Consider the following 12,736-nt stretch of genomic DNA (forward strand, 5'->3'; position numbering starts at 1 on the left):
AACTCAAAAATTTGACCGCTATATTTCCTCAAAAATATAATTGACTTAAGGGTAAAATACAGAAATTGTGTTTAAATTTTTTTTTAAATCCAGAGCGCTGTATTCTTGCAGCACACAATGGTGCCTGCACTATATATATATATATATATATATATATATATATTATATATAGTACAGGCGCCATTTTGACCAAATATAGAGAATGCCATATATTTAGTTCCTTATTTCCTTATTTGGAATTAATGTCAGCCAAGCTCATCCCAGAAGAGTCCAGAGAGGGGTTCAATCAGCTTTCACTATCCCTGCCTCTGTCCCTGCCTTTGTCCCTTTCTAAGCCTCAAATCAGCCCCCCCCCCCACCTTCATCAGCCTCAGATCAGCCTCCCATCAGACTCCCCAGCCTACATCAGGTTCAGATCACACCCCCATCAGACCCCCCAGCCGCAGATCACACCCCCATCAGATCCTTCCTAGTCTCCATTAGCCTCAGATCAGCCCCATCAGACCCCCAAAGTCTTCATCAGCCTCAGATCAGACCCCCAGCCTCTATCAGCCTCACATCAGACCCGCATAAGACCCTCCCCAGCCTCAAATCAGCCTCCCATCAGACCCCCCCAGCCTTCATGAGCCTCAGATCAGACACCCATCAGACCCCCCCAGCCTCAGATCAGACCCCAATCAGACCCCCCCAGCCTCAGATCAGACCCACATCAGACCCTCCCCAGCCTCAAATCAGCCTCCCATCAGACCCCCCCAGCCTCCATAATGGAAGCTGTCATTAGCATTTGCACTATATGCTCGGGCAGGGAGCCGGGGGCCACAGGAAATGATCCAGCGGGCCGGAGGTTCCCCACCCCTGAAATTAACTGAATGACCTTTCCTTAGAAAGTGTCAAAGACAGAACCCTTTGGGATCTATCTTCATGACTTCTTATGATGCGGGGCTGAAGACAACAGTAGCTCATGGAACCTCTTATGGTTCCTCTGAATAGCTGTGCTCATAGAAAGAAGGGGAAAGCGGTTTCCCAGACCCCTGGCTGACCCCTCTAAGGCTTCTTTCATTTTGGCTTTCCGTTTCTGAGATCCGTTCAGGGCTCTCACAAGCGGTCCAAAACGGATCAGTTTTTGCCCTAATGCATTCCAAATTAAATAGGATCCGCTCAGAATGCATCAGTTTGCCTCCATTCCGTCTCTATTCCGCTCTGGAGGAGGACACCAAAACGCTGCCTGCAGCGTTTTGCTGTCCGCTTGACGAAACTGAGCCAAACGGATCCGTCCTGGCACACAATGTAAGTCAATGGGGACAGATCCGTTTTCTCTAATACAATCTGGCACAGATAGAAAACGGATCCGTCCTCCGTTGACTTTCAATGGAGTTCATGACGGATCCGTCTTGGCTATGTTACAGATAATACAAACGGATCCGTTCATGACGGATGCATGCGGTTGTATTATTGTAACGGATCCGTTTTTGAAGATCCATGACGGATCCGCCCCAAAACGCGAGTGTGAAAGTAGCCTAAGAGGCCAGTAGTGGACGGTATCACAATGTAATCTATCCTAATGTAAATATGCCTATCATGGGGCCAGGCCATTTTCCCTTGAGAGGATATGCCTTAACTATCTAATTCATAGAAGTCCGAGCAACCAGTGCCAAGTCTAGAGATGCCCAGTTCCACATTCCTAGAGCAGAATTGGCAGCAGAAACGTGATCACTCATTATTGAAGCAGTCCTTAAAGGAAACCACAAGAGTCCTTTTACATGGGCCAAATTCAGTCCAGAGCACTGATCAACAATATAAATCGATTGGTGCTCACTTAAAGAGTCTCTTCCCTAACAAAGTGAAAGGGGGATGAAGGATCGCTAGTACATAGTAGATCGGTTTCCATATTGTTGGCATCGCATCTCCTGTTTACGAGGGGAGATACGCTGCCAACCAGTGATCCGGTCATCCGACTAATGAGTGTTTGTTGGTTGATTACTGGCTTGTTTACACTGGGCTATGAAGAAGCCAACACTTCTTCAGCAGGTATCTGCCCATGTGAAAGGACCTCATCTTATTCTCACTTTCATGCAGATGAATACAACTATTCTTTGTTGTTATGAGATATATGATGCTCACATAACCACTACGGGTGACAGATCTTCAGTACCGAGAACCTCCTGAAACATTTACATTCATATGTGGTTGCAGACTGTAGGGTTGGTGACCCTTCAAGCTTTCTATATTCACTTTCCTTCCAGCACCCTCTGCTCACCTGCCGGCCGCATACACCTCCGCAGTGTCAAACAGATTGACCCCATGTTCGTAGGCAATAGCCATGAGATTTTCTGCAACCTGGTGGAAAATAAAAGAGGCGGGTGTCAGCAACCTCAGCCCTTGTTCTCCAGCCCCTTCCATATGTCTCACACCTGCCCCATCCCCCCTCCTAGTGCTGACCTATCCATCTTTACCAGTCACCTCCCCCTCCATCTGCTTTCCTTACCTCATCTGAAATCTGAGATCCAAACGTTACCCAGGTCCCTACAGACAGAAGGTGAGAGGGGTGGTTAGTGAACATTCGGTGCTAGAAGTTTGTGAAAATCATATACAGGAGAGCATGCATGACGTGACACTGCAGCTTACATATCAATCTGTAGAGCACAGGTACCTCAGATCAGCTCCATATTTATCTGCGTGTTGGACCATATACCTCCCTCGTTTCCCCCCGGGCAACTCCTGTTTCAGGTTTTCTGTCAAATTGTGATAATCTTGAGACCTGTTTTGGTTAAGGGGCTGCAGAAGTTGCAGATGCACCCAGATACTGTTGCATCAGTGGACACAAAGGCCCCTCTGCCCCAAAAGGGGGCGCTAACGATATAAATGGCACATACGGTAATAGAGGACCCTCTTAAGGTGATCATACACCTTCCAAAGCTGTCGACATCTATACCTCCCGACTCAGCTGAGCATGTATGTGTTTTCAGTCTGGTGCCAACAGTCCTCACCCTCCCGAACCACAGTCGTGGCTTCTGAGATTTATACCCAAAAGAGATATTAGGCAAGTCCTGAAAATAAGCGTTTGTGAAGATTCTCACATCAAGATATCCCCTACTTTGAAGCTGTGTTTGCCTAAGACACATATGACTATGATTGGCCAGAAAATTACCAATCAATGGTCATAGTATAATTCCTACGAACAATCTCACCATCGACATGACAGAATAAAAAAAGCAAAAAATGATCATGCCGTACACTTCGGCCAACCATGTATATTTGCATATATTTTTTTAAACAAGGGCCAGAATTGTGAAATTGCATATGGGCAGCTTTAAACTATGAAAGGTTGTCTCATCTTAGACATTGATGGCATATAGCAAGGATATTCCATCAATTTCCCACTTCATTCTCTAAAGTGAAGGAGAGCCCACTGGACATGCCTGGCATGCTCTCTGTTCACTGCTATTGGAGTTCTGAAAATAGCTGAGTGAGCGCCCTCGGCTATTTTCAGAAGCCTCAGAGCTATGAATGTAGAGAGCACAGCGCAAGCGCGGCCACCTTTCCATTCACTGCTGTGGGACTGTCGTGCTCACTCGGCTATTTTCAGAACTCCCATAGCAGTGGAGAGCACGCCATGCATGTGCAGTGTGCTCTCCTTCACTTCGGTGGCCCTGTTCTAGAGAACGGAGGGGATGTAAGAAGTGGAACCTGCATCTCTTTGATATTGAGGACATAAACTTGATCAATGTCTGAGATAGGAATACATTTTCTCATTTTGGCCTTCAATGTCTTTAAATCTAGCCATAACTATCCCACTTTATCTGACACCAGGCATGGAGAGACAAAACTGCACCCTGGGCAGTACAGTTCCCCAGACAACCATATGATGCCCATCGTGCACGTGTCTTATTAATTATAATTCAACCCATACACGACACTGGAAGGATGCTGTACCTCTGCCTCGCAACTTGCACTGCCCAGCATATAGTTGTCTCTTCTCACCTGATGTGAGATGGAGTGAGAGAGCATGTCTGGAGAGGTGCCAACCTGCAAACTACTCCTCTCAAGCCCAGAGACTAAATTGGAGGCAGACCTATTACCAGTGTCACGGTGTGCTCTATAAAGACTACCTTGATTTTTCAGTACACTTTTCTTTCCACACAAATAGTGGATGTAGGACCTAACGAGGTTTGAAGAAATACTGTACATTCTAGAGAATGAAATACTGGAGCAGCCAGAATGCGACTATGCCTGTAGTAGTAGTAGTAGTAGTAGTAATTATTATGGTCCGTCATGGAATGTTGTCTGTTCATATTAAATAAAATGTTCTCGGCTCATGGGGAGGGGGCTCCACCTGCCAAGAATACCATCATTCATACGTTGGGGCCTGCTGAGCCAGAACATTTATGTTCGAACATAAAACACAGCATTCAGCAAAACAGAAATAATAAAGCTCGGTGGAGCAGGGTTATATAATCCTCAGGGGTCAATATTTCCCCCCGGGTGTAGCATAACGTCGGTGAATATCATCTCGAAGAGTGCTTGGAGGAAAATGGATGCATTCTAGTCAGTACGAAGACCCTGATAATCAGTTGTTGTTATTATTATGAGATTCATGAAGGATGCATGCATATAAACTTTACCTTTTTTTAACCATTTCCTAGGGGACTTTAACAGGCGATATTCTGATCACTTCTAAAATAGTGTATTACACTGTCAGTGCTACACTGACAGACACTATAAGGCTGCTCTGGGATACACTGCAAGGACATTGGCACCCCACAATGTCAGTCACGAGATGCTTACGGGAGACAAAGGGAGTCCTATCCCTCTAAACTACGTAGGTGCAGTGGTCACTATTGACCATGGCATCCAATGATTAAATGGCCGGGATCAGCCCTTCTTTAGGAGCCCAGCTTTCCATGTGAGAGCCAAGCCACTGCTCTTCGCTGCATGAGAGACGTGCGCAGAACTTAGACTAGGTGGCAACCTAGCTTAAGGCCCGTTAGTGACCACCATAAAAAGGCGTATTGGCAGTCACTAATGGGTTAATGTCCTTCTCTTTGTTGAAAGAAAGTTGGAAGCTCCCCATACACATTGGATTGTCAGCTAGTCCCACTAAAATTTGCAGAGATGGGCAGATAATCTATTGTATATGGGGACCTTAAGGTTGGAGATGAGGGTCATGTTTCCCACCACAGCAAGACCATATAAGGTGGTGCTTCATGAGTCTTCCTAGCAGTAGTAGAAACTCTGAAGTCCACGACTAGTACATGATCCTATTGGATTAGTGATTACAGATGATGTCTAATCATGTTGAAGAAGTGCATACAACTCTACTCTGGAATTGGTCTTTATGGTCTATAGGAAAGTTGTACAGTAGTTCAGAAGATAGAGGCAACTTGTTATCTAGTCGCTTGGTTGCACAATATGTTGAACCCTTTAGATTGCTTATTTGCATCCTTACTTGCTCGGCATTACCAGGGCATATGTAACATGTAACAAATCCATCCATATATCCTGAATACAACATGGTACATTTCCAGTCGTTAGCCATAAACATTAGACAGCTGTTGGGCGGGCGAACAGTAGTTTGGCTGTCAGCTATCTCTCCTGACTGTTCTCGATAAGGACGGGGGGGGGGGGTCGCTGCTATATTCTACTGGTGGTTTTATCTCCCAGAAAACAAAAGGATTGGGCATGTTGGATTTCTGCTGAGTTGGGAGGATGCCATTAGTTGTCATCTGGTCCTACCAAAATCAGTCGACATCTAGTGTGTGTAGCTGGCTTTATGTATATATACAAACACTTACCTAATCCTAAACAGGAGACACGTAATCCAGACTTTCCTAGATTCCTGTGGAACAAAGAGATTTTTATTTTAATATGGAGTCAATATAAACAGATAAATATTACATAGATATGAAATGGATGATAGATAGATAGATAGATAGATAGATAGATAGATAGATAGATAGATAGCATATGAATGGATAAATACAATGGTGCTTGAGAGTTTGTGAACCCTTCAGAATTTTCTATATTTCTTCATAAATTTGACCTAAAACTCAGATGTCACACAAGTCCTAAAAGTAGATAAAGATAACCAAATCAAACAAATGAGTCATAAATATTAGGCTTGGTCATTTATTTATTGAGAAATATGATCCAATATCACATTTCTGTGGGTGGTAAAAGTATCTGACTCTTTAGGATTAGAAAATAATTTGAAGGTGAAATTGGAGTCAGATATTTTCAATCAATGGAATGACAAACAGGTGTGAGTGGGTGACCTGTTTTTTTTTTTAAAGAATGTGCATCTACCAGTGGAAGTGTTTTATGGCACAAACAAATGAGATTTCTGAGAATATCAGAAGAAGAGCTGTTGATGCTCATCAGGCTGGAGAACGTTACAAAATCATCTCTAACTATCTCTAAAAAGTTGAACTCCACCACCAATCCACAGTCACATTGTGTACAAATGGAGAAAATGCAAGACAATTATTACCATCCCCAGGACTGGTTGACCAACAAAGATCAAACAAGGCATGTAAGAGCTCAAAAGGTCGCAAATGAACCCAAGGTAACCTCTAAGCAACTAAAGGCATTTCTCACATAAGCTAATGTTCATTTTCATGAGTCCACCATCAGGACACTTAACAATGGAGAGCATGGCAGGATTGGAAGGAGAAAGCTGCTGCTCTACAAAAAGGACATTGCTGCTCATCTGCAGTTTGCTAAAGTTCATCTGGACAAGCAGGAAGACTATTGGAGCAATGTTTTGTGGACAAATAATACCAAAATAGAACTTCTTGGTTTAAATGAGAAGCATTATGTTTGGAGAAACCAAACCACTGCATTCCATCATAAAATCCTAATCCCATCTGTGAAACACAGTGGTGGTAGTATTACGGTTTAGGCCTGTTTAGCTGCATCTGGGTCAGGATGGCTTGCCATCATTGATGGAACAATGAATTTTGAATTATACTGGCACATTCTAAAGGAAAATGTCAATAAATCTGTTCATGAGCTGAATCTCAAGAAAATATAGTTGGAGATCTCAATATCACCACAGAACCCACAACTGATTCCTCAACAGGTAAATCTAGGCTTACACACAAAGCCTTAAGGGCAATCCAAAAATACAAAAACCTGGAAACCTCTAAAATAACAGAGCTGAAGCTGTTTTTTATGGAGGAATGGGCTAAAATTCCTCCAAGCCGATGTGCAGGACTAATCAGCAAATACCAGAAACGTTTAGTTGCAGTTATTGCTGAGTCACACCAGATTCTGAAAGCAAAGGTTCACATACTTTTGCCACTCACAGACATGATATTGGATCAATGATTAATTTAACAATGGTCTTGAGTTTCTTCCATTTGTACACAATCTTTCTGACTGTGGATTGGTGGAGTCCAAACTTTTTAGAGATGGTTTTGTATTCTTTTCCAGCATGATAAGCATCAACAACTCTTCTTCTGAGGTCCTCAGAAATCTCCATTGTTCGTGCCATGATACACTTCCACAAACATGTGTTGTGAAGATTAGACCTTTAAATTATCTGCTAATAATAAAGGTTCACATACTTTTGCCCCTCACAGACATTACACCCTGTACAGAATTATTAGGCAAATGAGTATTTTGACCACATCATCCACTTTATGCATGTTGTCTTACTCCAAGCTGTATAGGCTCGAAAGCCTACTACCAATTAAGCATATTAGGTGATGTGCATCTCTGTAATGAGAAGGGGTGTGGTCTAATGACATCAACACCCTATATCAGGTGTGCATAATTATTAGGCAACTTCCTTTCCTTTGGCAAAATGGGTCAAAAGAAGGACTTGACAGGCTCAGAAAAGTCAAAAATAGTGAGATATCTTGCAGAGGGATGCAGCACTCTTAAAATTGCAAAGCTTCTGAAGCGTGATCATCGAACAATCAAGCGTTTCATTCAAAATAGTCAACAGGGTCGCAAGAAGCGTGTGGAAAAACCAAGGCGCAAAATAACTGCCCATGAACTGAGAAAAGTCAAGCGTGCAGCTGCCAAGATGCCACTTGCCACCAGTTTGGCCATATTTCAGAGCTGCAACATCACTGGAGTGCCCAAAAGCACAAGGTGTGCAATACTCAGAGACATGGCCAAGGTAAGAAAGGCTGAAAGACGACCACCACTGAACAAGACACACAAGCTGAAACGTCAAGACTGGGCCAAGAAATATCTCAAGACTGATTTTTCTAAGGTTTTATGGACTGATGAAATGAGAGTGAGTCTTGATGGGCCAGATGGATGGGCCCGTGGCTGGATTGGTAAAGGGCAGAGAGCTCCAGTCCGACTCAGACGCCAGCAAGGTGGAGGTGGAGTACTGGTTTGGGCTGGTATCATCAAAGATGAGCTTGTGGGGCTTTTTCGGGTTGAGGATGGAGTCAAGCTCAACTCCCAGTCCTACTGCCAGTTTCTGGAAGACACCTTCTTCAAGCAGTGGTACAGGAAGAAGTCTGCATCCTTCAAGAAAAACATGATTTTCATGCAGGACAATGCTCCATCACACGCGTCCAAGTACTCCACAGCGTGGCTGGCAAGAAAGGGTATAAAAGAAGAAAATCTAATGACATGGCCTCCTGGTTCACCTGATCTGAACCCCATTGAGAACCTGTGGTCCATCATCAAATGTGAGATTTACAAGGAGGGAAAACAGTACACCTCTCTGAACAGTGTCTGGGAGGCTGTGGTTGCTGCTGCACCCAATGTTGATGGTGAACAGATCAAAACACTGACAGAATCCATGGATGGCAGGCTTTTGAGTGTCCTTGCAAAGAAAGGTGGCTATATTGGTCACTGATTTGTTTTTGTTTTGTTTTTGAATGTCAGAAATGTATATTTGTGAATGTTGAGATGTTATATTGGTTTCACTGGTAAAAATAAATAATTGAAATGGGTATATATTTGTTTTTTGTTAAGTTGCCTAATAATTATGCACAGTAATAGTCACCTGCACACACAGATATCCCCCTAAAATAGCTAAAACTAAAAACAAACTAAAAACTACTTCCAAAAATATTCAGCTTTGATATTAATGAGTTTTTTGGGTTCATTGAGAACATGGTTGTTGTTCAATAATAAAATTAATCCTCAAAAATACAACTTGCCTAATAATTCTGCACTCCCTGTATATATTGGATCATTTTCCTCAATAAAATAAATCACCAAGTCTAATATTTTTGTTTGATGTGGGTATCTTTATCTACTTTTGGAACTTGTGTAATTATCTGATGTAGTTTAAGGTCAAACTTCTGCAGAGATATAGAAAATTATGTAGGGTTTGCAAACTTTCAAGCAACACTATATAAAATATATAGATTGATTGATAGATAGCTACACTATCAGATCAGCACACTGAGAGTGGTAGTAGATTAGCCTCCTAGGCTTAAAGGAGCTGTGGGCAATGTGAATTCCTTGCTGCAATATGGGGCAGCCGATGCCCCCTGTGTTACGAAGGGGATGCAAATGAGCTCTTAACAAGCTGTGCCTCTGATGCCACCAGATGTAAGGTGTAGCTATCCTATAAATCAATGTTCGACCCTTTAAATATGACTTGAGACTTGACTTGGATAATAAGTAAGCAAGCACCTCATCAGCAGGCAGCTGTTTCAGGGTGATTGCCCCTCATCAGTGCAGAGCAGAGAGTACTGGCTTAACTGGTTAAGAGGCCTAAGTCAGGGGGGTACTATCTTTCCTAGAATTCCAGAGGAGCATATATGACCTATAAGTCCCTGTGGCGAAACCAACCTCGCCACTGGGTTTTGGAGAGGCCTGTTTATCCGCCTCTTGCCTCAGGATTATGGCCCATACTAACTTTTAAACCCCTGAACCTATTCAAGTGAATTTTGGATAGGTTTGTCCCCAAGTTATACTGTTTAAATTGATGTAAGTTATATGTATGGCCAATGTAAACTCCCAAAGTTGTAACAATTTATAATAAGTGTAACTTGTCAGCTTGGGAGGAATATGCTGGGTGTGTTTCTATTGTGCCATTGTCCCATTGTCTGTTTAAATGGTGATGTCTGTCCTGTTGTCTGCACATGTGTATTGGCGATCTCCCTTTGTCCTGAGACATAATTGGATTGCTCCTCAGGTTGTCTCCAGGACAGAGAGGAGGAAACCATGATGCATTGTGGGGATATGTTGTATCTGTCCTATGTCACAGTCTTCATTCTGGTCCCCTAGGGGCGTGTACACCAGATGGGCTTGGTTGTTTTATACCTCCCTGTGGGCGGATCTGTATTTGCAAACAACTGTAATAAAAAAACAGGCTAGGTGTGCCAGGACCTCAGACCACTGCTTGACCCTCAACACGGAGCCTTGTCTCGTTATTGGGGGGATCCGCTGTATGCTGTTAGAGACTGATTGCCAGGAGTGTAAGCTGATTGTATGCTTTTCCTGTTCGTCTGCTAGCAGCTATTCGTGAGGTTCCAGTTTGGAGTGCTATTTTGTATCCAGTTCGGGAGTTTGGTGTTCTGCAGTAGCTATGCCTGTCTCTCAGAAAGGGGCACATCGCCTAAACGGATTTTAACCCCTTGTCTGCTGAAACGGTCCGTTACAGTCCCTTTACACCGATTAAGGCAACCTCTCCTCAAGGAGAAATAGTACCCGTGTTACGGAATGGCTCATTTTGAAGATGCTACTTTATTTGGGAGAACACAGCCATTTTTTCCTCATGTTTAGCACCGCTATAATAATCTCATACCTATAATTCATCTTGACTGAGTCTGTTTAATTTATGATCTATGTTTAATACTTCTACTGAATTGAGTTCACCCTGTTAAATATTCAAAGACTGCATTTTACAGTACTTATTTATTTAGTGCTTGCTGTCATAATTCATCTGTTTATTGTACACTAGTCCCGGCAAAATAATGAGGCCACCTAGCTAGGACTCCACAAGGCATAACCCATCCTCACTTCACATCAGACATTTCACATCAGACATCTCAGGGTGTTGGCATATTTTTTAAAGGTACACTCCTGGCAGGAGCATGATACATGGATTAACAAGACATGTGGAGAGTCATGTTATGCCCCTCTCAGTACCTGCACTAGGCAGAACATAGTATTAACTGGAGTGTTCAATGAATAGACATGCCATCACATTTGCCCAAAGTGCTCCTTTTGGATTTGTCTACTTTATATAACCCATTTTCATGTGTTCTATTAGGTTGAGGCTGGAGTTATCATTTTGGAGTCCATTGCAAGGGATGACTCTCGGTTTATTCAAAGTGTAGAGCATCACACGTTGGATGATAATCCTCTATTCTCAGTAAAAAGCAATGCTCATGCTCTGGTAGACCCAGTGCATCGTATAACATAGGTGGCCCATCGGTTTGCCGTAGGTGCCTTGGCAGTGAGTTCTAAGCAGTTACCTCCTCCAGTTGGGGGTGTCAACAAGTACCAGCAGCATATACAACCTCAGTTTAGTTCAGTGCTCGGAGAAAAATAGGACTAATGGGAGAGAAACAAGTAGGATACCAATAGTATCCTGACATTAATGTTTGCACCACATACAGTGAGGAACAGAAGTATTTGAACACCCTGCAATTTTGCAAGTTCTCCCACTTAGAAATCATGGAGGGGTCTGAAATTCACATTGTAGGTGCATTCGCACTCTGAGAGACAGAATAAAAAAATAAAAAGTCAGGAAATCACATTGTATGATTTTTAAAGAATTTATTTGTCTTGCACTGCTGAACATAAGTATTTGAACACCTGAGAAAATCAGTGTTAATATTTGGTACAGAAGCATTTGTTTGCAATTACAAAGGTCAAACGTTTCCTGTGGTTCTTGACCAGGTTTTCACACACTGCAACAGGGATTTTGGCCCACTCCTACACACAGATCTCCTCTAGATCTGTCAGGTTTCGGGGCTGTCGCTGAGCAATACGGAGTTTCAGCTCCCTCCAAAGATGTTCTATTGGATTTAGGTCTGGAGACTGGCTAGGCCACTGCAGAACCTTGATATGCTTCTTACGGAGCCACTCCATGGGTATCCTGGCTGTGTGCTTAGGGTCGGTGTCATGTTGGAAGACCCAGCCACGACCCATCTTCAATGCTCTGACTGATGGAAGGGGGTTGTTGCTCAAAATCTCACAATAAATGGCCCCATTCATCCTCTCCTTAATACAGTCCAGTCGTCCTGTCCCCTTCGCAGAAAAGCACCCCCAAAGCATGATGTTACCACCCCCATGCTTCACAGTAGGGATGGTGTTCTTGGGATGCAACTCATCCTTCTTTTTCCTCCAAATACGAGTGAAGTTTAGACCACAAAGTTCTACTTTGGTCTCATCTGACCACATGACTTTCTCCCATGCCTCCTCTGGATCATCCAGATGGTCATTGGCAATCTTCAGACGGGCCTGGACATGTGATGACTTGAGCAGGGGAACCTTCCATGCAATGCATGATTTGAAACCATGACGGCGTAGTGTTCTACCAACAGTGACCTTTGAAACTGTGGTCCCAGCTCTTTTCATGTCATTGACCAGCTCCTCCCTTGTCGTTCTGGGCTGATTTCTCACCTTTCTTATCATCAGTGATACCGCACGAGGTGAGATCTTGCATGGAGCCCCAGTCCGAGCGAGACTGACAGTCGTCTTTAGCCTCTTTTATTTTCTAACAATTGCTCCAACAGTTGATCTATTTTCACCAAGCTGCTTGGCAATTGCTCTGTAGCCCTTTCGAGCCTTGTGGAGGTCCACAATT

General features: G+C 43.3%; 1 protein-coding gene across 2 annotated transcripts in view; it reads right to left on the reverse strand.

Moving 5' to 3' along the window:
* KCNAB3 (potassium voltage-gated channel subfamily A regulatory beta subunit 3) overlaps positions 1–12,736 on the reverse strand; it is an 87,698-nt gene that overhangs the window by 56,760 nt on the left and 18,202 nt on the right. For both annotated transcript variants that reach the window (XM_040415199.1, XM_040415198.1), the window contains exons 2-4: positions 5,793–5,836; positions 2,486–2,523; positions 2,258–2,337 (exon numbers count right to left, since the gene is read on the reverse strand). In XM_040415199.1, the coding sequence (XP_040271133.1) occupies positions 2,258–2,337; positions 2,486–2,523; positions 5,793–5,836 (162 nt within the window). The remainder of the gene's footprint in view (positions 1–2,257; positions 2,338–2,485; positions 2,524–5,792; positions 5,837–12,736) is intronic.

This window comes from Bufo bufo, chromosome 1 (genome assembly GCF_905171765.1).
Source record: "Bufo bufo chromosome 1, aBufBuf1.1, whole genome shotgun sequence".
NCBI lineage: Eukaryota > Metazoa > Chordata > Amphibia > Anura > Bufonidae > Bufo > Bufo bufo.